At 41.9% G+C, this 27,986-nt stretch overlaps 1 protein-coding gene across 6 annotated transcripts in view; it reads right to left on the reverse strand.

Moving 5' to 3' along the window:
* Nucleotides 1–27,986, reverse strand: part of PTPRK (protein tyrosine phosphatase receptor type K) — a 579,201-nt gene that overhangs the window by 56,022 nt on the left and 495,193 nt on the right. For 4 of the 6 annotated variants that reach the window (XM_061623802.1, XM_061623800.1, XM_061623805.1 and 1 more), the window contains 2 exons: nt 26,770–26,908; nt 14,209–14,369 (listed from right to left, as the gene is read on the reverse strand). In XM_061623802.1, coding sequence (XP_061479786.1) covers nt 14,209–14,369; nt 26,770–26,908 — 300 coding nt within the window. The remainder of the gene's footprint in view (nt 1–14,208; nt 14,370–26,769; nt 26,909–27,986) is intronic. The other 2 variants (XM_061623803.1, XM_061623801.1) reach the window with 1 other exon arrangement.

Raw genomic sequence — 27,986 nt, forward strand, 5'->3', positions numbered from 1 at the left:
GTGGGTCCAATCCTATCTTCAGGGTCGTTTTCAGAGAATAGCATTAGATGATTGTCTTTTGGCCCCCTGGCAGTTGTGCTGTGGGGTGCTGCAGGGTACCATCTTGTCCCCCATGCTGTTTAACATCTATAGGAAGCCCTTGGGAGCAATCATCAGGAGATTTTGGGCGAGGTGTCAGCAGTATGCTGATAATACCCAGCTCTATTTCTCTATAACATCTGAATCGGGAGACGCCATGCAAGCCCTGGACTGCTGCCTGTTATCGGTTGTGGGCTGGATGAGGACCAATAAACAGTCTGAATCCTAGCAAGACGGAGACACTGTGGGTTGGTGGTTCTTGAATTCAGATAATTGGTCAGTTGCCTGCTTTGGATGGGGTCATACTCCCTCTGAAACAGCAGGTTTGTAGTCTGAGGGTGCTCCTGGATCCATCTTTGTTGCTAGAGGTGACCTCAGTGGCTAGGAGTGCCTTTTACCAGCTTTAGCTGGTAAGACAGCTGCAGCCATTTCTGGAACAGGATAGTCTGACCACTGTTGTCCATGCACTGGTAATCTCCAGACTGGATTATTGCAATGCGCTCTATGTGGGGCTAACCTTGAGGTTGGTCTGGAAGCTGCAGCTGGTGCAAAATGCGGCGGCGAGACTGCTCAATGGGCAGGGTATCGCCAACATGTCATCCCGCTGCTGAAAGAATTGCACTGACTACCTATTAGCTAACGGGCTAAGTTCAAGGTTCTAGTTTGGTGTACAAAGCCCTATACAGCTTGGGACCAAGATACCTGAAAGACTGTCTTATCCCTTATATACCTAGACGATCACTGTGCTCTGCAGGTGAGCGCCTCCTGCAGGTGAGGGCCTCCTGCAGATACTGTCTTATCAGGAGGTCCGTTCTGCACAACAAACTGACCTTTAGTGTAGTGGCACCTACCCTTTGGAATTCCCTCCCCTTAAATATTAGACAGAAGCCATCTCTGTTATCTTTTCTGCACCTGCTGAAGACCTTCCTCTTTAATAAGCCTTTTAAGTAGAGACCTTATCCCTGTCTGTGTCTGTGTTAGAATTACTTTTTAATATGTTGTTAAACTTTCTTTTTTAAAAAATAGATGTTTTTCAAGCTTTTAAAAATGTTTTAAAGATGCTTTGTTTTAATATGTTTTTAATGGTCATTTTAATATATTTTAAAGTCTGTTTTTATGATGTGTTAAAGTGTTTTTAGTGCTTTTGTTTGCTGCCCTGGGATCCTTAGTGAGAAAGGGAGGGATATAAATCAATCAATCAATCAAACAAACAAATAAATAACCTCTGTGCATTATAATGGGGCTGACCTTGAAGATAATTTGAAGCTTCAACTAGTACAATAGGAACTGGTTCAATTGTATTGGTTTGAACATGTTGCTTTTCTGGGCACAATGCCTGTTGCTGGCTTTGCCTTATAAAGCCATAAATTGCTTAGGACCAGGATACTTGTTCACCCATATTTATTTAAAATATTTCTACCTCTCCTTTCAATAGAAAATCTCCAAGAAAGCTTACAATGTTAGTTAAAATACTCAACTAATAATAATAATAAAAATAGCACAACAAACATGCAACAGCAATAAGAGCTATTTAGAACCACCAGCCACAGTTTTAAAGCCATGTGAAACATGGAAAAAAATAAAACCAAACAGATAAGAGGTGGAAATTCTATTGATGAGGTACTACTTGCAAGGCCCTGTCCCTGGTGGACATCCAGCACATTTAAAGACATGGATGCACTCAGGAGCAAGACTCCTATGAAGATCTCAATGATCATACAGTAGAAGGTAGTCCTTCAGATATCAGGTCCTACGCTGTTTATAGCTTTAAAGGTCAAAGGCAGCATTTCAAATTGTACCTGGAAACAAACAGATAACTAGTAAAGGGTAGAATGTCACCGCTAATGGTCCAAACAGTCTTCAAAGGCAGCCCCCATGTAGAGCACATTACAGTAATCTAACCAGGGTATGTATAACTGTGGAAGCTAGTTAACAAGCTATCTGTATCAGTTAGAATTGACGGCCTCCCTCCCTCCCCAAGCTGAGGACTGTCTCCTTTTGGGGGAATGCAACTCTAAATACAAGTTGAACCCCTATTTCCTACTCAGTCTTACCTCCAGAAAAGTACCTTTCCTATCTTTAATATAGATTTCAGAAGCCCTCCTCTGTGTGCTCTCCTCTTCCCAGTAGTGGTCAGTGATGGTGCTGCAGAACATGCTTTGCAGCATCAATCAGCATATTATTCTGCAGAGGATTCGGGATATAGCTGTTTCCAGACAGGGCCTTACTGTTTCAAACAGTTCATTCAAATATTACAAACTAGTTGTTGATAACATTTTTTTTAGCTTACTGAATTTTCTGTGGAAAGGTAAATCCAGATTAAATTTGGGGAGGGGGAATATAGACTGGCATTTTGATGCTAATGAAATCATGTGGACACTGCAAAAAACTTGCATGCACGAGTAAGCACTGATCCCACAATAAAATGCCTGTCTGGAAACAACCATATCAGACTGAATGTGTGACACCACTACTGTTTCTAGAACAAGATCAATATGAAGACACAAATTAAGGAGCCACCAATTAAGCTGTGAAAATCAACAAACTAGCTCAAAAAAGACATTTGGTCTTACCGTAAAACGGTTTTCTCTGTGCATGTCAAAAGCTGATCTCAAGTGGATAGCTAGCTCCACCTAGCGGATGAAGACAGAAGTGTGCTAAAGAGCTGTGTTTTTTTAAAAAAACACAACCCAAGGACTTCCTGCTCTGTGCAGCTCCTTATTTCAGTTTTTGATAACAAGCCAACCAACAGGAGGATCGAACAAAGAGAAATAATAGGAACCATCAACACCAAACAGGAGACAACAGCACTCATACACTCTCTGCTGTAGGCCTAAAATGAAAAAGACAGTGATGGCAGCCCAGCTCTCCTAGGAAGTGGCCCTGGGATCAGCTTTTGACATACACAGACAAAACTGTTTTACGGTAAGACTAAATGTCTTTTCTCCTGTGCATGGAAAAGCTGATCTCAGGTGGGGCATACCAAAGCTGACCCATGTAGGGTGGGAACATCGCTGGGCTGATTACACTAGTGATCTGGGAGAACGTACTGTAGCACTCTCCTCCCAAAAGCTGCCTCTGCTGATGCATATGTGTTAATCGTATAGTTTTTAATAAATATATTAGGTGTGGCCCATTCAGCTGCTCTACAAATCTCTGTGATAGATGTGTGGCGTGAGAATGCTGCTGATGTGGCTGCTGCCCCAGTTGAGTGGGCCACTATCCTGGCCGGCTGGGCTAACTTTAGAGAGGCGTAGGTCAGTGTGATATATGTCTTGATCCACCTTTCTTCCCTAAAGACACTAGGTGGAAGGAGACAAATAAATTATGTGTCTGACGGAGATGTTTTGTTTTAGAGATATACACTCTCAGGGCTCTTCGCACATCCAGTGAATGCCACACTTTGTGGGGTGAATGGGATTAGGACAAAAAGAAGGAAGTACCAGCTCTTGCTTGACAGTGGAAGGTAGACAGTACTTTAGAACGAAAAGAAGCGACAGTACGTAGGACTACTCTATCCTTATGAAACACAAAAATTCTTGTCAACAGACAGAGCATTCAACTCAGACACTCTCTGGGCCAAAGTAATGGCCACAAGGAACAAGAACTTAAAGGATAGGAGATGTAGTGAAATTTGACTTAGAGGCTCAAAAGGGGGCTTTTGTAGGGCCGTTAACACCTTGTGTAGATCCCAAGTTGGGTAATGATGGATCGTAGGAGGTGCCGATCCCATTGCCCCACGTAGAAAATGCTTGAGTAATGGATGAGATCCCACCGGTTTCTCCAGTGATGTAGACAGAACCACCGAAAGGGCTGAAGCCTGGCATCTGCAAGTGTTTGGCCTAAGACCCTGGACAAGTCGTCCTGTAGGAAGCAAAGTATGTCATTTATACCTGCTTTCCTTGGAATTAAACCCTTCTTTTGTGACCACGTCAAGAAGGCCTTCCATGTAGTCTCATATATTCTAATTGTGGAAGGGTGTCTTGAGACCATCATAGTTTCCACCATTTGAGCTGGAATGCCTTGTTTTAAGAGGCATCGCCTCTCAGTCTCCAGACATGAAGCGCCAGCCATCCCGAGTCTGGGTGAAGAAGCTGTCCCTGTGACAATAGGTGTTCCCTGAGGGGAATTTGCCAGGGTCTCCTTGTCCACCAAGGAGCTATCAGTTGAACTCTTGCCCTTTTGGCTTGGATCTTTTGAAGTACCCTGGGAATGATTGGAAGAGGTGGGAAGGCGTAGAGTTGTCCTTGGGGCCACTGGGACGCCAGAGCATCTAGGCCTTCTGCCTCAGGTGTCACATATCTGGAGAAAAATCTTTTCATGTGGTGGTTGAGGAGTGTGGCAAATAGGTCCACTTCAACTTTGGCGAAGCGTCTCACTATTTCCTGAAAAGCCAATGGGTGAAATTTCCATTCTCCCTGATGCACCTTCTGTCTGCTGAGCAAATCCACTTGGCAGTTGTCCTACCCTTTGAGGTATTCCGTGAAGATCGAGTCCACGCGTGTTTCCGCCCACTGGAACAGCAGGGTAGCTTCTTCTGTAGTTGTGGGGAGCGTGTGCCTCCCTGACGATTCAAATGCAATTTGGCCGATACGTTGTCTGTCCTGACCAGCACTGCCCCCAACCGTTTGATCTCCGTGAAATGCCTCAGGGCTAGCTGAATTGCACGAAGCTCCAGAAAACTGATTGGAAGTACTGACTCCTGTGGTGACCAAGTCCCCTGTATCATCTGGCCATCGTGAATGGCTCCCCAGCCTGTCAGGCTGGCATCTGAGGTGATCAGGGTCCATGGAGGGTCCTGGAATAGCATTCCCCTTAGTAGATTGGGTTTGTGCGCCCACCATAGCAGGGACTGTCGGACCACTGGTGAAAGTGCTACCTTCCGGTGACGCCTGGCCGCAATGTCACTTTGAAAAGGCAGTAGCGCCCACTGGAGTGGTCAAAAGTGGTGACGTGTCCATGGTGTAGTCTGATAGGTTGAGACCATCAACCCCAAGATACCTGTCAGGTTTGTAAGATCCGCCAAAGGCGAAGATAGGAGCTGTGTGACAGCTGTAATTATCTTGTCTACTCTGTCTTGAGCTAACATTATGAGTCTCTGCTGCGAGTCTATGGTGGCCCCAAATGTATTATGCGGTGGGCTGGACAAAGCTGGCTCTTGGTTTGGTTGACAAGGAAGCCTTGATCCTTGAGGCATGCTAGGGTGATGTGTAGATCTTCCCAAGGCTTGTGGAGGGATGGAGACCGGAGTAGAACGTCATCCAGGTAAGGAAAGACATGGACCCCCTGCGTCCTGAGGTGTGCCACCAGAGCAACCACAATATTTGTGAATACTCTGGGGCAGATGCCAGACCGAATGGCCCTGTACTGAAAGTGATCCTCCCCCACCACAAACCGGAGGTAACATTTGTGAGGCGGGAAAACAGGGACATGAAGATAGGCCTCCTTCAGATCGATAGATGAGAGGAAGTCTCCCTTTCTCAATGCCTCCCTGATGAACAGTAAAGTTTCCATGTGGAACTTGCGGTATTTTATGAACTGGTTTAAGTTTTTCAAATTGAGTACCGCCCTGAAAGATCAGTCTTTTTTCATGACGGTGAAGAATACTGAGTAGATTCCTGAAAACCTCTTGCCTGTTGGAATGGGCTCTATTGTCTCAATCTGCAGAAGGTGGGCAATCACTTGAAGAGTCCTTTCCTGCTTGTCCAGAGACATTGAGAGGGGGGAGGGGATATCTGAGGGTGTGCAGTACCCATTGGTCCAAAGATGTATCCCTCCAGTGGTGGGCAAAGTGTTGAAGGTGTTCTCCCACCTGAGGGACCCTGGCGTCAGAATTGAGCCTGGGATCCAAAACCCGATGTATTGGGGAAAGGTTGTTGGCTTTTAGATTGGGTACCTTGCCTATTCCAGAAGGGACTGCTGGTACGGGACTCCTTTGCTCTTCTGAATGCCCTGGAGCCTCGAAAGGACTGGGAGGGCAAATAAGGATGGAAAGAAAGGTCTACAGAAGAATCTTTTATTGTCTCGTTTCTTGGCAGAAGGCATAGCTTTCTTCTTTTCCTTCAACTCTAAGACCCCAGCTAGGGCATCATCGCCAAATAGTTTGCCACCCACATGGGGCTCAGATGCGAGATTAGAGAGGGCTGCAGCATCGGCCTCCCAATGGCATAACCATAGAGTCCTTTGAGTGAAAACACTCACTGCTAATGACTTTGCAGAAAACTGCATGGCGTCCATGGATGCATCTGCCATAAAGGTCACTGCTCTCGAGATTTTCAGAAGAGATTTCCGGATTCGAGCCGGATCTTGCTACGTGCCGTCCAATAGGTTCTCTAGCCACAGTAGGGATGCTCTTGTGAAGACCGAGGAGAGCTGCTCTGATGGAGAGTGCACTGGCCTCATGAATCCTCCTAAGGCCTAGATCCAGCTTGCACTTTGATGGATCCTTGAGGTGGGCATCCGAGTCTTTTGGGTTCAAGGACGGATTTAGTAAATTGACCATGGAGGCGTCAACCAGAGGAACCTTGAGTTGGTCCACAACAGAGCTTGGAAAAGTTACTTTTTTAAACTGCAACGCCCATCAGCCTAATCCAGTGGCCATGCTGGCTGGGGCTGATGGGAGTTGTAGTTCAAAAAAGTAACTTTTCCAAGCTCTGGTCCACAATGTGTTGTTCCAACATATAGTATTTGTTGGCAGTTGCAACCGATCTCTTGAACTACAGCGGGGCAGCAAATTCGGATTTGATCGCTTTAGGCAATAGTGATGGAAGTTTTAGCACCCTTGACTTGGGTTTCAGGTCTGGACACACAGCCGAAATTCTAGATGCTGAGGGAGCTGGAGGATCTTCCGGATAATTTAGGTTCAGAGCTTTCATTGCCTTGCACAGGATTGGAAGGAAATCAGCCTCCTGAAAAAACCTATTGGTCACTACTTCCTCTGACTCAGAATCTCCACTGCATTCTTCCTCATTGTGGACAGTCAGCTCATTGTCTGTTGCCTCCTCCTGAAGTTGAGGATGCCTACCCTGTGAGGCGGCATAAGGGTCCGGTGATGCCCTGCCCGGTGGTTGGGGCATGTTTGAAGAAGAGCGGAGTGGAGTGAGGCACTGCACTACTTGCGCTCTTGAAGGTGGCAGAGTGGGTGTTGTGGCTGGTGTGTCCTGTGTGGGGTGTCGAGCCTCAGCTGCTAATATGGAAAGATCTCTGGCTAGATCCATTAGGAGAGAATCTCTCAGCTGTTCCTTTAATTGTTGTAGCATGTGAACCGTGTGGGTTGTGCACCACCCCCTGAACTTGAACTTCCTGAAGTGAAGAGGGTGAAATGAAGGATGCTTCATCCACCTTCTCCTGTAATGCTTGGTGAGACATAGCTGTCTCGAGGAAGCCTTCAAACTCCTCAGCAGAAGACAATGTAGAAAAAAATCACCTCCAGGGTGGGCTGGAATTGGATACCTTCCTCCTCAGATAGGGATTCCAGGTCCCTTAGTGACCTGCACATGTTACTATGAGCCTCCTTTGGTGCTGCCCCTTGTGCATCACCAGGCTGTTGCCTGTTGTGACTGGTTCCCCTACTTCTCTTAGGTGCCCGTCGTTGGGGAGCCACCCTGCCCGCGACAGTACACCCCTCAGCCACCTTGTGCCTGCTGGAAGAGGGGCGGGCTATGGTTACCTCTGCCTGGGATTCAATAGAACCTAAAGGCCCTAGGGCCTGGTTGGATAACGGTGAAGACACGACTTCCATTGTAGTGTGAAGCTAAAGTGACTTAGGTTTCTTTGGTGGGTGGACCGATTTGCATGTAGCCTTCCCCATGGGCACAAACCATGCTGTGGGTCTTATGGGGGCAAAGGGCTGTGATAATAGCCGGGCCAGGTGCTGACGAGCTGCAGGGCGCCCCAAATACGCTTTCCCCGCAGCTGTAGCGTCCCGCTGAGGCCTTCCGTGGGCGAGATGATGGAGGAGGGGGTGGCAGGCACTCAGCATCCTGGGGAGCATGCTGCAAGAGACGTCCCCGCTCATGCCGTGAAAGGAGGCCGGTCAGGTGATTGCCGGTAGGCAGGCACAGATGTGCCTGAGAAACAAGGCTGGGGGGGGGGAAGAGTTCAATGAAGAAGACAGTGGTCTCACAGCCGAAGCGGTGGAGCGGCTGCTTCACGGTCGACTCAGCGCTGCCACAAAGTCTCGGGAGAGGAGAAACGTAAAATGACAAACCCCTTTTTTGTTTTAAACAGGACACATGTAGGAAACAGTAAAGGAAGGAAAAAGTACAGACACACAATAAAAAAACCACACCAAACTATACAGGCCTGAACGCAGAGAGGAGCCAGATCAAACGTTCTTGGTGGAAGGCAGAAGAGAAACAAAATAAGGACCTGTGCAGAGCAGGAAGTCCTTGTTTTGTTTCTTGATTTTTTTAAAAAAAACTCTTTAGCACTCTTCTGCCTTCAATCGCTAGGTGGAGCTAGCTACCCACCTGAGATCATGCACAGGAGGTGAAAAAAGGGTGGGGAATCAGCCTTTCAGGCAACATTTCAGGCCAGGAAAGCTTCTGTTTTACACGGATAAGGTTCATACCGCATGATTGTTTGGTGGTGTCCTAAGACAATGAATTCAGAGCAGAATGCACCATAATTGTCTGCCAACAGCAAGCCTATTTTTTCAACCAGAAACAAACTGTTCGGACACCCAATAAATATATTTGTGGACAGGAGTCATAAACCATGCAAGAAGATGAAATCCATGAAGGAAAAGATGATGGACTAGGTCCTCACCTAACACAGCAGTCGGCACAAGTGGATCATTGGGCACTGCAGGAAAACAAAGCTCATGAAGAAATACATTACCTTCATTTGGTGTATTTTTTTGTTTTATTAGTAAAGAAACATAATTTTATAAAGTCACATAGCAGTGTCTATTCATCTTCTTAGTGACACCGAGAATACAGGGTCCCCTTTGTTGAAAGCAGTATTTGCATTTTACACAATGCAGTAAATATACCAATTTCAACCCAATTAGGCTATCTTCTAAGCATTTACTGCTTGACAGCCACAGAATAAAGTTTCAGGTAGTTTTGTCAGTACAGCTGCCAACAGCTAATTAAACAATTGCTGGTCTCAGAAACCCAGTACTAGCTTAAATACACCCCAAGTTTTTCATAGGGTGTAGTTAGAATTCCCTTGTTTGAAAGTGCAGATATATTAAACTGAGACATTCAGCAACAAACTTCTCTGATGAAAGAAAGGGAAACATCACAAGCATTTAAATCAATACATGGGCACCTCACTCTTTAGCAGTTACATTGAATTCTTAATAAATTGTGACTTAAAATTTAGGCTAGTTTACATACAGTTCCTATTAGCAGGATTTGGGCGATGGTCTTCCAATGCAGGCTTGGGAAAAAATCCTATGGGCTTATAAATAGCCATCTTAAAGGAAAGGTGAACTCTTTAACCTATCCAAATTATTTCTAAGCAGAAGAAGGATTGAATGTTTCTCTGGCTGTTCTTGGGAACAGACAGGACCGTGAAGGTTTTGTCAGGCAAATTTGCCTGCTTAAGCTCACAAATGTCTTAAAATTGGCCCTATGATCGCATAGGGTTAAATTTAAAGATAGGTTTGGAAGCCAAATTTAAGGTTATGAGAGCAGATCACCCTCCCATGGAAAACCTGCCGGGGGTAGTCTTTTCCCTCATGCTTGGATTTGGCCCCTGCAGGGTGCCTCCTACTCTCACAGGAACTAATGGACTCACATAGAGCAAGAAAAAGTGATTTCAAGGGAGAAATCTAAGCAGAGAAGGCCATCTACCATGGGTCCTTAAGCAGGGGAAACTGGCCTTACCAGCACCTTCAGATTTACGCCCCCTCCAGAGTCTTTAACTCACACTTCAGGAACTATTAGTATCCATAGTGCAATTCCCTAAGTGGAAAATGGTATACATGGTCCTATGTCTATCACTAGAACAGTGTACAACAAAAGAGAATTAGCACTGGTTGATTAATTTATATTGGAATAGGAAAGAAGGGGCAACACATACACTCTTCTTTTGAATGCAACCACCACGTTTGCTATTACATTAGTACCTAGAAAATAGTAGCAACAACTAGGCTGGACAAAGAGTTATATAGTCTCACAATCTATGCGTTTGCCCCTAGAAACAATTTAAATGAAACGAGGTTGTGGCAAATTCTGAGCCAGATAATAAATTATTCAGGAAAGGGACAGATAAGGCTACTTTGTACTTCGGAGGCCTCATCCTGGAACAGATGTCATGCTATGCTGTATTTTTATAGTATATAGTCCATGGAAGGCAAATTCTCCATCTGCTCATTCCCCCTGCAGCCAACTGTGCCTGCCAAAAAGCCTCTCTGGGAGCTTTGAAGGGCATGAACAATCAAGGATGTGGTACTGGGAGCTGTTGGAGGAGAAGAGGGCCATCACCAAAAATCTGGGTTGGATCCTAAGTTAAATTAAGGTAATTCACAGAAAGAAAACTTCCTATTCTCTTTTCTCCTCAGCAGCCCCCGTGTTCTATCCCGTATTGTTCAGGAGTGCATTCCAACCAACCAAGTGAGGCCTTTTGGGGGTCACAGGTTGCTGTAGGAGGGAGAAGAGGATGGAAAAAGTTTCCTTTCATGAATGTCCTTAAATTAACTTATTTTAGGATCCAAGCCAATTGTTTTCTGGTGGTAAACTACAAGGGCAAGAAACTCTTGGAATAAATATAAGCACCACATTACATTGATCATAGTGTCAGCATATTCTCTCACAGTTTCTAGTCAAAGTAGTAACTGGCTTCAAATAAGCCACCCAAAATGGATGGAATACAAGATAAAATTTGATTTTAATTTAATATGGAAATACTATTTTTTTAAAAACAACCACACCATTATAAACGATTCAGATTGATAAAGTTAATTAATGGCTTAATTATCTAGCACATGGGATTGTAGGGCAATCTGATTTTTTCAGGCACAGTTTTGTAGGTTTTTGAAAAGCTTATTAGCTATGAATTTGGTTTGTTTTCTTTTTCACACATTGATCACTTTACAGAACTATGAAAAACTGAGGTTGTAAAAACAATGCTGAAAATGTCTAATGTTGAAATTTTTTTTTTCCCATAGATCAACAGAGAGACCAGGGAAAACCTGACACTTTGACAAACAGGATCCTTCATTTCCTTGTACAGGAATTGCAAGTACAATAGCTGCTTGTACAACTAATTTTTGTGGCTTAATTGCGATTGTGATATATATACAATATTAAAGGGAATATAGGTTGAGCTGTTAATGTGCATAATAACTGGTCATTGTGCACACTCCCTAGGCCTCATGGAGAATGTGCATATAATCCATCCATGAAGAGGGAAGTGTGCCTATTTCCCAGACAAATGTACACAATCCCCAACAGGCCTGGGGGAATGTAGATATGTCAACTGAATGTTGCACATTCACTGGTCCTTATCCATAATCTCCAAGAGGGTTTGGGGAATGTGCCCACCCTGACATAATTTTGTACATTCTCCAATCACTATGCATAGTCTCCAAGAAATAGTCCTTCCCTCCCCTCAATGTTAGTGGTACTGAGAACATTTCTTTAGCTATCATTTTGAATTTGAAAAGGGATAAAAAAAATTGATGAAGATTTTGAAAAATTGTTGCTGCTTAAACATACAGGAATTTTGGAAAATACTCAGAATGAACTCAGAAACAAGACTAAGATATTTAACATTTGAAAATGGTGTGTGTGTTATGTGCCTTTAAGTCAATTACAACTTATGGCGACACTATGCATCAGCAACCTCTAATAGCATCTGTTGTAAATCACCCTGTTCAGATCTTGTAAATTCAGGTCTGTGGCTTCCTTTATGGAGTCAATCCATCTTTTGTTTGGTCTTTTTAATTACAGGTATTGTAGAGTTATCCAAAATGCTACAAAACTTAAAACTGTAATTGTTATGAATATAATTCTATAAGAATGTTAATGTATAACATACATATGAACTGTGTAGAGTAATCTAAAGGTATTAACTATAATCAGCCAGTCTGATTATTGATGGCACCAGTGCGTACAATTATGTTTTGTTAATATATATGTGCAATATCTAGATTAATCTACATAGTTACTGGTTATATATGAACGTTCCTCAACATCACTTACAGACGCTATGCACTAGGTACCAAAGAGGGAAAACTGAAACACCCTTTCACTTGGAGCCAGTTTTCAGTCTGTCCTGAAAATATTTTAACAGTTGAAGAACTTGCTCCTGTTGAGTGAGGTTGACAGAAATAGTAAAGCTACAGTCATTGTCTGGTGGCCAAGGATTTCAGTGGTGCCACTGTACAGCAAAATGCTCCACAAACAAATGTAAGTGCAAGAATATGAATGTATTCTGTACCTCAAAATGTCACAGTAGCAAATTCTGTTGTAACAAGAAGTGACAACTTACCATGAAGAAGTAAAGGATGAATTGAAAGTGCCATTTCAATATTGCATTCATATGTATTCTATAATCAGTTATAGAATTATATTCATAACAATTACAAATTGAAGCATACCATTTTGAAATGTTAAATATCGTAGTCTTGTTTCTTTAAGGTAAATTCATTCTGAGTAGGTCCCAAAATTCCTGTATATTCTGTGTAAGCAGTAACAATTTTTCAATATTTTCAGCTATTTTATTATCCCATTTCAAATTTGGAATGATAGCTAAAGAAATGTTCTCAGTACCACTAACACTGGGAGAAGAGGACTATTTGTTACTGTGTTTTGTAACTTTTCCATTATATTTTTAAGGATGTATACAATAAATCTATATTTTTTTTAATTCCCTGTATTGTAATGAAAGTTGTTTGTGGAATTTTAGAAATGTTCTCATATTGACTGGAAGATGAATTCTCATTCTCTGATATCACTTCAGTGAGAATGCATATAGCCTGTTTCTCACCTTCCAACATCAACAATGTTATCAGAAAAGACAGCGATAAGAGCAGGAGTGGACAACATTTTTTTCCATCAAAAGATGAATTCCCTTAGAGGTAATCTGTCAGCAGTGGGCACAGCCAGAACATCCAGTAGGTATAGCCAGATGTATCTCACACGTTCTCTTCCAGCCAGCCCCTTTTGCTGCTGGGTAACACTTCTTCTGTGGGTTAGCTTTTCTCTTCACTGTGATCCCAATGATGATTGACCCCATGTTGCTATGAAGCTTTCCCCCAAGCTTATGACAGTTGACATGGGGGATAATTTTAATCAAGATTGTGGGAGGAAGAGGAAAGGTTTTAAACTCCCATCTCTCTACAATTCATACTGTGCTGCTCAGCTGACTGGAAAGCAGCTGAAAGTAAGGAAAAAGAGGATGGACTGCAGAAAAATGTTAATCTGGAGCTCCATGTTTTCTTCCATCTGCTCAGCTGCTCAGTGAAAGGCCCATGTAAGATTAGGCAAGGGGCCAGAAACACCCAGGGGTGCAAATTGCACACATCTGAACTAGAGATCGAAAACAAAGCCATGTTTCTTGGAGACTATGCATGCTGACTGGAGAATGTACAAAATTCTGTCATGGCATGCACAATCCCCAAGATTATACATAATGGAGATTATACATAATGACTAGAGAACGTATAAAATTCAGTCAATATATGCACATTCCCCAAGCTCTCTTGGGGATTATGGATAATGACTGGAAATGTGCAAAATTCATTCAATATATGTATGTTTCCCAAGACTTTTGTTGAGGATTCTGTACATTGACCAGGAAATGTGCACACTTCGCAATACATCTGACATTTCATTGAGAGTAGTTAGGGGCAAACCAATAAGCAGTAACTATGGAATAAAAATTTCAGCTATTGCATCAGAAGAAAACTCAAGAAGTTTTGCAGTTTTCCTGGCAGTTTATATATGTCTAGCTCAAATTTCTTTGTACTAGGGGCACTCTCTGGTATGTCTGCAAGTACCACAAATGTTTCATGAACTATGAAAAATTTGTGATACTTGCAGACATACCAGAGCGTGTCTCTTGTTAAATTAATTTATATGGTACTGAAATGTAATACCACCTATATGCAGAAACAAAACAAGATGCCAGCTTCAGTTAGAATGCTGGTTTAAGCTCTGATACTACTATACTTACATCTGGGGCTGAAGTTATGGGAGTCCATAAACGTGACTGAGAGAGGATCCTCTGCATGAAGTGTGCTTTGATCAGCGTAGCTCCTATCCATTGCGTTCACCATATGGGTCATTTCTTGTCTAGCGTTTCCCATTGCATCTTTGCGTTTCTTGGCAAGTTTGCTGCCCAGCCAAAAACCAAAAGAAAAAAATAAACAATGAAAGTCATCATAATTTTTCTGTGTGGTGAGCAATAATATATAATAGTAGCTAGTGGTAGTGTGCAAAAGAATCTGTCAAACTTAAGAGTAGCTTTAGCTGTTAGAATACCTACAGCCACACAAATGTGCATTTGACAAAGTTTCATTTGATGAGTTGCTATTGTAATGTTTGGAGAGGAACTTGCACTGGTAAGATGTACAACTTGGATCCTTTCCAGTTTAAGAAACTTGCAGCCTAACCACATTTAGCAGAAATAAGTTGGGAGAATTTAATGGGTCTTACTTTACAGTGGGTAGACTTGGGATTTCAGCTTTAGTTTAGCAAGAAGCCTGTCAAGCTTTACACAGCAGTGCAATAATTGGAAGTACCATGTACTTGTTCTTCTGTGTTGTTGGTAGCAATACTGAAGCTACTCTTCAGAGTTTCCAGGACATATTTATACATTTCAGTGATCCAAACCTGTATTTGTGTTATTATTGTCACTTCTTGTTGCAAGGTATTTATTCTGTAGTAATATTTTCATTTACAAATTGATATTCTTCTCCCTCTTAATGCTGTTTTTCTGTGCAATTCCACTAACACACACATTAGAAACAAAATCACATTTTAACTTAACCTATATATAAGTAAGTAGCTTAATTATATGTGTCATACAAAGTTCAATCAATGTTTTGATTTGTAGTCAGATAAACCATTTCACTATTCTTTGTAACAGATCTTCTCCTGCAACAGAGGTAGGGAACTGGGAAGGGCCGTCTCCAGAAGTGGGTGGCCCACAGTTAATCACCTGATGTCATATGACAAGCCTTTGCAATCCAGGCTTGAACAGATTGAATCCAAACCATGGCTGCAATAATTCTTCTTGCAGAAAAAGGTGCTATTTTTTTAAAAAAGAAAATGCCAAATGTTGACTCTGAAGAAGGAATCAGGAGTGCAATTCAAGTCTGCTCTGAATTTTTTCCTTAGCAGCCACAGCTTGAACTTTCCCTCACCTGACATTATATAACGTCAGGTTCAGGAAAGGTGACTGCGGCTCACCCAAAACAGCATGGCAGGCTAACTTTTGAGACCTAGCAGGCCAAATTAGGTCCATATTCCAAAGTTTCCCTACCATTGCTCTGCAGCATGACAAAAGAAGGAACAATATTTCTACTTCTGTGCTCATACCATCTTTTTATAAACAGAATTCTGTGCTGTTCACACAATCTCACAGAATCTCACAGTGTTCACTGAATCTCACAGGGCCCTATTTGTATATGCAATGGATTCCCATGCAGGTGGTGTCCTTTCCATTTGTACACACCTGTGTGTATGTACTGCCATGTGCATTTATAGAGGCTAGATGTTCATTGGGAGAGGCTAGATCAGCCTTTCCCAACCAGTGTGCCTTCAGATGTTGTTGGATCACAATTCCCATCTTTCCTGACCATTGGCAATGCTTGCTGAGGCTGATGGGAATTGTGGTCCAACAACATCTGGAGGCACACTGGTTGGGAAAGGCTGGGCTAGATCCTTAGGGTACAATCAATGGCATAAGATTTTTCTTACACTGTGTCACTGCATATTTGTAAAATGCATGGGTGGTTTTTCACAGATAAAGCACTACAGACCACCACCTGTGTTAATTAAGCACATTCAATTTGCAGTCAAAGGCAAAGCTCGAAACAGTATCATATTGATACTACTGCTTTCAGGCCAAAGTCTATTACATATTATGAAACAAAAATTAAAACTTTCTTAATAGCAGATACACTTGTAATTTAAAGAAGAGCTGAAAGAAGAATATTTAGTATTTCTGGGATATTTATGGACAAATAACAGACAACCTGAACATGTATATACATATTCACTTCATAAATATGCTAAGAATCTACATGATTTTGCTTAGATGACATGCCCTTTGAGAAAAATCCTGCATCAAAGCCTGAACTGTGCAAGGAATGTGCAGACTCAGTGGAGAAGCAGTTATCATCCAGAAATACTCAGAGACTCTCTTCTTGTAGTTTCCAGAAGTTTTGAGAAAACCCAGTCATAGCTCATATGGTATGGAACCATTCAGTTCTTTGTATTTGACCCTGACAAGACCCTGCTCAAATTGAATACTGTAGCCTTCATGTGCTTCACATGAGGCTATTTCCACACTAGAGTCTTAGTACTGCTAAGCCATTGATTTATCATAATCAGCTAGAAGCAGAAACATAAACTGAGATTCCACACAAGCATTCAGTGCAGCACAAAACTATCAATACTGACCACACATATAACATTCTCAGCCTGACTACTCCTCCCCCTGGACATTTTTTCTTCTGTACATGTACCTGATTTGCACCTGGTTGGGAAACTGCACTGAGTCTTCTGAAGGAACAGTTGGATGAATATATAAACAATAAAACAAATAATTCTAAATAAATATGCAAGTTGGAAGCAACTCTAGGACAGACCAACTTGCACCTCATGTTGGCTGTATTTCCACTATATGAACTCTGTAAACAAGATGGTTGCACTCCCAACTTACAGCATCTGGGTAGAGGTGCACTTCTGTGCCATCAGGACGCAGAAGAAGGAGCTGGGCCATCAATATGATGCTGGCTGAATTAATCGGGTGTGTGTGGGAGCCTCTTTCTAAAGGCTGGTGCCATCTCTCCCCAGCAGCATCACGATTTGTGTTTGAGGGACTTGAATGAGGCCCACACCATTTTCTAGTTGGCAGGCGATGTGAAGGGTGCTATGCAAGAGCAAACTCCCTCTTGTGGCAAGTGGGAGGCTGGGATGGAAATTAAGTGTAAGCAATACAAATGAGCACCCTGGGGCATGTTCTTGGTGAAGGGCAGCTGACCAAACCACCTGCTTACTGTTGTCCTATATGGCTTGATGAGATATGGCAAGGGAGCTACCCTTGGGATATGGCATTTCATTCTATCCAAGGTTGTCCAGCAGGGGTGAGAGGAAGCTCTCAGGTGTCTCCTTTGAAAATTGTATAAGCTGACCAGGCAAAGAAAAGCACAGAGCAGTTAGTTGACTGATGAGGCACTCGGAGACAGGGATGGTTTGCCCAGTTTAAGACAGATAGTGCGAGAATGCCCTCCTAGTTTTTACCTTCAGGAATTGGAAGCCTGCACTCTCAACTGGAGATAAGGACAGTGAGAAATTAAGTGCTAAGTGTACGCGCAATAAAGTTGTGGCCTGTAGTGAAATCCAATTACTGTCTTGGGTCTTCATTCCAGTGTGTGGCAACAAAGTCACAAAGTGGTGGTGGGTGGTGTTTCAGATATTTGTGATGTAATTGCCAACCCCAGCATGGGTTTGTCAAGAAAAAATCCTGTCAAACTAATCTCATCTCTTTTTTTGATCGGGTCACTAGCTTAGTAGATGGTGGAAATGCTGTAGATGTCATCTATCTAGATTTCAGCAAAGCGTTTGACAAAGTCCCCCACAACCTTTTGATTAGCAAACTGGTCAAATGCGGACTAGATGGAAATACTGTCAGGTGGATTCACAACTGGTTGGAAAACCGTACTCAAAGAGTGGTCGTTGGTGGCTCTGCTTCGGACTGGAAGGAGGTTTCGAGTGGAGTGCCACAGGGCTCTGTCCTGGGGCCAATACTCTTCAACATTCAAGTCTCCCCAACCCTGGTCTCCTGGGTCGCAGTCCAACACCCTAACCACTACACTAAACCACCTTTTCTCCCACAATCTGCCCTGGGCTAAGGGTGTGTGTGTGGTTTTAAATGCCCAAAGGCCTAGGCAGGAAGGGGTTGCCAAATACATATATAGCATGTTTGTTAGCTTGATATGTTTATTGTATTTTACTTTATTTATAAATGTGTTTCTTTCTTTTACCATTATCAGCCCAGACGCTTCCTGCCTGCTAGGCCCTTTTAACGAGGCCTGCTGGCTAGGCACATGCTCCTTTTGGCCCAACTCTCTCCTTCTTAGGAGGCATTGGGCTCATATCTATTTATCATTAATTATTTAATATTTAATGTAAATGTTCAATATATCTAAGTGGTACTCTTATATTACCTTCACCCCCTTCCCCTTTTATGGGGGGGGGGAGAAATCAGCAACCCACAGGGATGCGTCTCTCTCTCTCTCTCTCTCTCTCCCTTTAACTGCCTAAATGTATGTGGTTGTAATCCTTGTTTAACATCCACTCCCTCCTCCCTGTATAGGGGGGAGGATGTTTGTGTAATCTTGCTTAACTTGGCCAGGCTGCACCACCAGGCCACCTGCAGCCACGCAGCAGCATTAACAGTCGCCCTCGTGGCTGCAACCTTAAATGGGCTGATCAGGCCCAAGCATTGACCATGCGGCCAGAAAATGGCAGCCGCTCTCTGTCCCTCACTGTGCAGTAGCTCCGTCTGTCCCACGCCGTCATTCTTCCTCTCTTCGTCGTCGCGAGCCAAGAGGAAGTTGGAGGGTGTGGCATGGGCTTAAATAGGCCCATTGGCTCCGCCCCTCCATGCAGCATGTCGCGCATCATCTCAGCGCGACCTGCGACGTTGCCCTTACCTCCCATGGCTTCTGCGGCTTCACCCTGGGCCGCAATTGCACTGCCGCCTCCCATTGCTTTCACAGGTACACTCCCCCTGAAGGAACAGGTTCGTAGCTTGGGGGTTCTTTTCGATCCATTCCTATCTCTCGAGGCTCAGGTGGCCTCGGTGGCACGGAATGCGTTCTACCACCTTCGTTTGGTAGCCCAGCTATGCCCCTATCTGGAAAGCGATGACCTCACTTCAGTCGTGCGTGCTCTGGTAACCTCTAGATTGGATTACTGCAATGCGCTCTACGTGGGGCTGCCTTTGAAGACAGTTCGGAAACTACAGCTAGTGCAAAACGCAGCTGCTAGACTGTTGACGAGGACCAGGCGGTCCGCACATATAACACCTGTCCTGGCTCGTTTGCACTGGCTACCTATTTGTTTCCGGGCTAAATTCAAAGTGCTAGTTTTGACTTACAAAGCCTTACACGGTGCGGGACCACAACACCTAGCGGAACGCTTTTCCCGATATGAACCTACCCGCTCACTACGTTCAACATCAAAGGCCCTCCTCCGAGTCCAGACCCACAGAGAGGCTCGGAGGGTTGTAACAAGATCCAGGGCCTTTTCAGTAGTGGCCCCCGAATTATGGAACAGTCTCCCCGATGAGGTACGCCTGGCGCCTACACTTTTATCTTTTCGGCGCCAGGTTAAAACCTTTTTATTCTCCCAGGCATTTTAACTTAATTTATTTTTTAGCTTTCAATTTATACCAGGCTGTTTTACTGTTTAATATGTATGCTTTTTACTGACCTTTGTAATTCTATTGTATTTTACTCTATGTTGTGCACCGCCCTGAGAGCCTTTTGGCTGTGGGCGGTATAGAAATCGAAATAAATAGAAATAGAAATAGCTACATTACCATTGCCATTCCCACCAGTAACACATGCATAGGACCACAGATGGGCCGGACTGAGAACTGAGCGAGAATTTGTGCTCCTTCTTACAGGAGGACGTGGCCAAGGCTAGTTCTGATTCTCTTCGTGGGAGGATTAGGACCCATCCATTCCATTTTATGCCATAAAGAATTCTCCTGGAGAAATACTTATTCTACCACTGAGGGAACTGAAGCTGTGCTAGCTGCCTGCTTCCATTGTGGGTGGTGGATGCTGTCAGAAAAGCTGTAGTTTCCCTCTCAGTTTTCCACTTGAAGAGGGAGGGCTTCACTCTAACTCAGGGCAGGGCTGGGCCTGGTTTCACTACTTAATAAAGGGAATGCTGATCACATTGTACAAACTTCAAATAAAGCCCGAGTTTGATTTTAGAATGAAAATTAAAGTGTGCGAATACCAAAAGAAACAAATATACATTTAAAAAAATCTACATTAAATTAGAATACAATATCCTTTTAAAAATAAAAGCAAAAAGCCATAGAGAACATTTAGTTCCTAAACACACACACACACACACAACCAAAATTATACAAAAAATTTAGCAAAATATTAATATTTTATCCCATTTTTTAAAAGGGATACTGCATCTTCAAAATATTTAAAGAAGTAAATCACCCATTTCTACTTACAGATAGTAGGAGTAAGAATAGTAGCTCCTCCTGGCAAGCAAATCACAGACAGTGGAAAAAGAGAAGCAATGGTGAATGAAAAGCGTGACTCTGTCACATTCAATAAAGCAGAGAAATGTGCGTTTTAAAAAAATCAAAAATTCATGTTTTATTGGTTAGCATTACATCTTTGCTCATGCACTGATTAGCCTTACGGTGTCATGCAATTAAAAAAATACGTTAGCATATAAAAATGATTTCGGTAGAAAGAGATGGCTAGTGAAAAATGACATGCTGACCCTTCATTTATTGCAAAAAAATTGGAAATTAAATGGATTAGGTATTTTCATCATGCAGTTCAGCATAAGTGTGATGACTGAGAACTACTTAAATGTCATGACATACAGAACAGGAGTGCACAGGTCATGTGCTCTCAATCTTTCCTTTTCTTTTTTTAACCAGTTACAAACTAAAAGAATTGTGAGCAGAGCTGTGTTAACAAACAACTAAAATGGCTGCTTACAAGTACACAGGTGTAAGCATTATTTTGCAACATCCTGTATAGATAATGGGTTCATGCTGTCATTTCTGCAGTAGATATGCATGTATACTAAGGCTATATACACACACAGCTGCTGTTTTTAAATCTTCAATCTAAAAAATGTTGATATATGCATGCTTAGCTTTGAAAAAATGGAAAGTACACAAATGGAAGGAAATGAGGTACATTTCGAAATATTTCAACAATGGTTAAAAAACAAAAACCAGTATTTGCTATTCAAGAGATGCAGTATCCCTTTTCTTATGCAATTTGATTACTTTGTAAAACTCTATAACAGCTAATAGAGTTTCATCTACTTCAGCTTCAAATCAGTTTGTACAAAATGATCAGGCAAAGCATAAGACACCTCCGATTTGTGAAATCATACAGAACTGTTTATCACTCAGATTTTTCCCCAATAAATCAAATTTGGAAATCTGTGTCAATGTGCAGAGTAATTAAGCCATGTGAAATTAGCAAGCATTTTTTCTGACCTTCCTAAAAAGGTTCCAACCTTCAAGTATCAAAAGGGATACCACATGATGGAGTCACTAATTGGTATGTACAAAATGATTATCAATAGCTATTTACAGCACCTAGAAGTATACTAAGCGCTTAAGATTAAAACTTTAAACATATTCAACCTAACTCAATTGTGTTTATAATACTGTGGTGTATACAAGATAAAAAAAATCATTTAGAAAAAATAGAAGGCATGTTTCCCTCATTAATAGGAGGATGGATTAATTTAAAAACCTGAACCCAATTAAATTGGGTGAATGCCAGTTTTGCCCCATTGAACTAATGGGAATGAGAACAGTTTCATATAACTATGGGGACCAATGAGCTGAAACTACCACAAGATGAGAGAGTGAATGTGCTAGTAATTCAAATTGATTGGCTCAATATTACAATTCTAGAAAAGTTTTCAAATCTTGATTGAATAAGTTATAAATGCTGGATTATTTACAGTGCTAATTGGTGGGAGCCAGTGTGGTGTAGTGGTTAAAGTGGCAGACTATGATCTGGGAGACCAGGGTTCGAATCCCCACACAACCATGAAGCTCACTGGGTGACCTTGGGCCAGTCACTGCCTCTCAGCCTCAGAAGGAGGCAATGGTAAACCTCCTCTGAATACTGCTTACCATGAAAACTCTATTCATAGGGTCACCATAAATTGGGATCGACTTGAAGGCAGTTCATTTCCATTTTTAATTGGTGGGTAGGTAAGGCTTTTGAGAGACAGGCTCCCTACCCAGACAAACAGATTACCACATTAATATATCAAAGTAGGCTTTATATCAGTGGTGGGGAATCTGTGGCGCTCCACATGTTGTTGGATTCCAACTCCCAACAGTCCCAGCTAACATGGCTTATGGTCAGGGATGATGTGAGTTTTTGAGCAAGACCCCATCCCTGCTTTAGGTGGTGACGAGTTCTGATCCTGAAGTGTGCCTGAGTCAGGATATCTTTTATGTTAACCACATGAGCTCATCCTGGCTCTGCCTGTTGAGAATTCTGCTAGCAGGCAAAGAAAGCTAGAGATGATTGCTGCCAACCATGAAAGGAAAGAAGGAACTTGTTTCTCTCCACTTATCTATCTCCTTTTACAACCTAATTTTGCCTAGGTGTTGGGAAGGAGGAGGATTAGGGGAACTTAGCTACTAAGCAAGGCAATGAGCTCAGAGATACAAGGGACTAGTCAGTAACACCTCCTTACTACGAGTCTGACTATATTTTCTGCACCTCTCTCTCTGTACTGGTTTGGCATCAGTGGGTGGTCAGGTTGGGCACTGGCCCAAGGCCCCTGTGTCCCAGAAGGGCACCTCCTCAGACTGGGAGGATAGAGCACCTGCATCGGATTGTGGGGCAAATCACATCCAGCGATCCATTGCTGCTGCGCATCGTGGAGTGGGGCAACACCCGCAGATGCAGACTTAAATAGGCCCTCCTGCCCCACCTACTTCCCTCGCTGCATGCACATGCCTACCATCACCCACAATAATGGTGGAGTCATCCCTAAGGGATTGACACCCCTACCACCATTTTGCAGTGATGACAGGTATGTGCACACAGTGCACTAGGGCACTGAAACAGGAGGTAAGGTGCGCAGGCCTATTTAATTCTGTGCTGCTTGCATTGGAAGGTGATGCTGGAGAGCATGAAAACTAGGGCCCAGGGCAGTCTGGTGTATGTCTCTGTATGCTAGTGAGGAAGCTCCAAACAGCAAGAGCTAAGCAGGTTTCATTTGGCAAGCATAGCCTAGGCTCTAGCTTTAAGATGTGTCAGATCATTTTAATGTACGGCCATCATGCCAAAAAGTAGTCATGTGAATCTTTTTTTAAAGTCAGCTTTAACATATTTCAATATAGTTGTGCGTTAGGCTCTTCAGTGTGTATTGTATTATCAAGGATTAAGAAAATGCCCTCAGTGACTTTTGCCCAAAGGCTCATGTATAATATTGCCCACTTATTTGGGGGGAAACGACAAGAAAGAGAATGAATGACTTATGTATTAGGAGAGACATCTGATTAAATTATCATCATGAAAAATGTCCATACTGGAAAGTGCCGTTAAATGAGCTAATTTCCTGCCTACTTTGAACATGGAATAGGCGATGACAGCCTTTCCCAATCGTTGGGTCCCCAGATGTTGTTAGACCACAACTCCCATCAGCTCCAGCCAGCATGGCCAATGGTCAGGAGTGATGGAAACTGTAGTCAGCAACATCTGGGGACCCAAGGTTGGGAAAGGCTGGGCTCTGAGCTTAGCACATTATGCACCTGCAGCTGTATTACCAGGTATCAGTTACATCTTTTACCAGTTTCAGGTTTGGGTGTTAAATAAAAGGCTTTCTATTGATATGGTTAATTAGAAAATGCAAGACTTTTAGTTTAAACCCTATAATATAAAGCTGTGAATTCAATAACTGGGAAATCTGAATTAACTTCAGTGAATCTGAAGTTGCCTGGCGCCAACACTGTTATCTTTTCGGTGCCAGGTCAAGGCTTTCCTCTTCTCCCAGGCATTTTAGCATGTGTTTTAAATTGTTTTAAATTGTTTTTAAAAGATGTGTTTTTAAATTTGTATATTTGTTTTAATGTTTTTAGTTACTGTAAACCGCCCAGAGAGCTTCGGCTATGGGGCGGTATATAAGTACAATAAATAAATAAATCTATAGATGTGGGATTTACATGAAATCCTCTCTACAATGACCTGGGGACAACTACAGGCAAGCAAGGGGACTGCCCAGGAAGGATTTATATCTGTCACTTCATATTTAAATTAATAGTGTTTATCTGAAAACTTCTATAAATTATATAACCAGGACTTATTGATATAAAGGTACACACATTGCAGGGTCTTGTCAACTTGTTCATGAGGTGGCAAGAACAAGCCGGGAGAATGCTTAGGGGCAAGCTGGCACATAGCTATGAACATGTCATGCAAATCAAGTTATATACAAGGTATTGAACTAGAGCAGGCAATGAAACTACAGTTTTGATAGTGTTGTCAATAGTCATCCTCAAATAGCAAACAAAATATCTTTGAAAGCAACCCCCCCCAAACAATGAGATATGAAATTACAGTTGTTGACAAACTAGAATTTCCACATGTGGAATGCCATAGTAGTTTTGTAGTTTCTTCCCACTTGGAAGATACTCAAATGAATTTAAATGAATAGCTACTGAAATTTCACCAGAATTCTGGTAAATTCATGCACAAGGACCTGCAGAACGGGCTGTTCCTCAACATCAGACAAAGAAGACTGAATCCCATGAGCCAGGCATGGAGAAGCTCTTAACATGCCAGTTAAGGAAAGCTGTGAGCCTGACTCCTTTTATATATCCTGTGTAATCCCTCCCATCATCTTATATGACAACAGGTTGGCCCATATATTTAGGCCTATTTTTGAAACTGTAAGATCTAGAAATATACTTTATTTAATGGAACCTGAATTTTTTGTGGTTCTAGCATAAGCCTGTGAGTCACTTACATCACAAATCTGTGCATGCCTGCTCAGAAGTAAGTCCCACTGAGTTTAATAAGGCTTACTCCCATATAAACATCTTTAGGATTACAGCCTTAAAAATGTAAATCTGGGTCCACCTGCTCCATCTGTTGCGCTCTCCTGCAGTAAAGCTTACGTCATGTAACTAAAAATTCATTCAGTGCATACTTCCAGAGCATGGGAAAAGTCGGGAAAGGGCCAATATGAAGACGAAGCAATTACTCTGAATGTAGGAACAGCCTGTCAGATAGCTATAGGCAACTTACTATGAACACAAATGGTAATGAGATACATGGACCTACTAATAGATGATGAGGTAGTAGATGTGTCAAATCTCTAAGGGAAGCTGAATGCTAATATACTATCTAAGGACATTTCCCACTGATGTATCCTTGCAACTCTAATAATAACTATATTTAAATTAAGCAGAGATTGCGGCTTAAAAGTTGGGAACTTTATGGATTCACACCTTAGTATGCACAAATGCCTAATAAAGGTGGACTTTTTGTCATATAGTATTAGGTTTATTCTTAAGCACAGAGGTACACAACAGGAAAAAAAGTGAAAGGGAAAATCACATATGTATCTAACTAACACAGAACACTTTAAGCATACCTAAGGTTTCTAATGCAGACGTTTCTTCTCCATGTTATATATCTCCAGGGGGTAATTGTAAAAAGGCAAAAAATTAAAAAAAAAGTCTAATGGAAACCAATTAAGACATAGATATGACTTTCAGGCACAATTGTAATGTTTTTCTGTTTGGTAAAAATGGATAGAAAAATCATTTCAACATGACAGAGAAACAAATATATCCTTGTTTTTATACTCTTTTTGTTTAGAAAAAAACAGCAACCTTGCCATGCACAAATTGTTTGGAAAAAAAGTCTATAGTTCAGGGGAAGAGCACATGCTTTGCATGCATAAAGGTCCCAGGTTCAATTTCTGGCACCTCCAGTTAAAGGACTGCAAGTAGAGCTGGGGAAAACAACTATCAGAGACCTCGAAGAGCGTCTCTCTGTCACAGTGGTCAGCACTAGCTAGATGGAACATCAGACTGACTCCATATAAGCAGCTTAATATCTCCACACTGTCTTACTCTAAAACAGTGGAGTTTGTGCATCCAAAAGGGATAGAGGGTGAAAAGGGAAAAATGCAGGAAAAGAGGGATATGGTAGGTTTTTTTATTAGTAGCCTGACAATTTATAGACAATGATTATGAAAGTTTGTGCCGGATTAACTAAGTTAAAGATATTTTATATACAAGTTTATTGTTAGTTTAAAAGAAAAGAAACATGTAAACTGTTCACTGTGAAGTTTCAAAATTATTCCTTTCTCCTGAGTTATTTTTTATTCCAGAAGATGGCGCTATTGATTTTTTGTCTTTCCTATGGAAATTACTATGAATTGTTATTGTTCAGTATTAGTTAATACATTTTTTGCATTTTCAGGTTTGCATACTTATAACTGTGGAAAATTATTGGTGATGTAATGTGATTGTAACTATTGCTTTCAATATTTTCAATGATGGTAAAGAAGGTAACATAATCCATAAAATCATTTCAAAGACAAGTCAGTTAGATACAGTAGACTCATTAGGGTTAATCAAAAGGCAGATTGCTTTAAACCTTAAGATGGTATGTAAAAAAGAAAGTATTGTTTCAATTATATCAGTGTATTGTACATGCCATATACAATGACCTGTGAAAGAATTCCTTTTAGAGCTTAACACCAAATGAAAAGAAAATGGCAAATCCACAATACCTACCTTTTTTTTACAATTAATATGACAAGTAGGAGGAGGAGAATGAAGACCAGAATTCCAGCACTTATCCCTGCTATTTTCACAACACGGTCTGTCTGCTTGGCAGGGTCAGGAATTACCTCTGGTTCTTCTGTTGCTGCTGCTGAGAGAAACAAAAATAAAAGTTATTTGAATTGTTCTCATCAAAGAAGGTAATTGCCCCAATCAAAAGGAGTATTGACAGATGAATCAGGGCCATACACAAGGTATACTTTCTAAAAGGTTAAAAATATAACTGATGGGACAGAGGAACTGGGGGACTGAATCTAGACATCTTTCACTTGAGAGCTGACTGACAGGATTCCATCCTTTTGGGAAAGGGTCTGTGCTTAGCACCAGCTATTGGACTGCAAAGGAGAACCATGCATGCAGGACCATGCATGCACACAGTTTCACTGTCCAGCTGGGGATATGATGGTGGAAACTGGCTTCCATCTGTGAGTGGTGCCCTAAAGGGCATGAGCCCAAACAAATAACAGCATAATGCTACTTTTGGACCTGAAACCACTAACAGTACAATCCTATACATGTCTACTTAGAAGTAAGTCCCATTGAGTTTAGTGATAATCACATTAGGCAAGAGCATATAGAACTGCAGTCTAAGACCACATATTTAATTTATTTATATTCCACCTTTTAGCTAGGATCAGTACCAAGATGTAACAATATATGCAAACATGAGCTTGATGCCCCCATGTGATATTTTTGTTATCAGAATGTCAAAGGCATTCTAACAAAGGTGTGATTTATACAGTATATAATTTGTTATAATCTGGTCTTTGTTAAAAAGTCTATTAAATTTTGAATTTTTTTACAACAGTTATATACCTGTATTCTGAAATAATAAATATAAAGACTTTTAAAAAAATATCAGTATGTTAAATCCTCATTCACTACCCAGCATCATATCACATTATTGATTCTGCTTTAACAATAACTTAAGAGTCTCCTAAATATTCTTATTGCATTGGTCTTCAATTACTGTGTTAAACCATGTGTCCTGTCCCAGTATCTGGTGGATTGCATGAGTAGCACCCACTACATATTATTACCGTTAATAACTACAGCTCCCATCAGCCTAATCCAGTGGCCATGTTGCCTAGGGCTGATGGGAGTTGTAGTTCAAAAAAGTAACTTTTCCAAGCTCTGACCGTTATTACCACCAACATTTTCTTGAAAGA

The sequence above is a fragment of the Rhineura floridana genome, chromosome 4 (assembly GCF_030035675.1).
Source record: "Rhineura floridana isolate rRhiFlo1 chromosome 4, rRhiFlo1.hap2, whole genome shotgun sequence".
Taxonomy (NCBI): domain Eukaryota; kingdom Metazoa; phylum Chordata; class Lepidosauria; order Squamata; family Rhineuridae; genus Rhineura; species Rhineura floridana.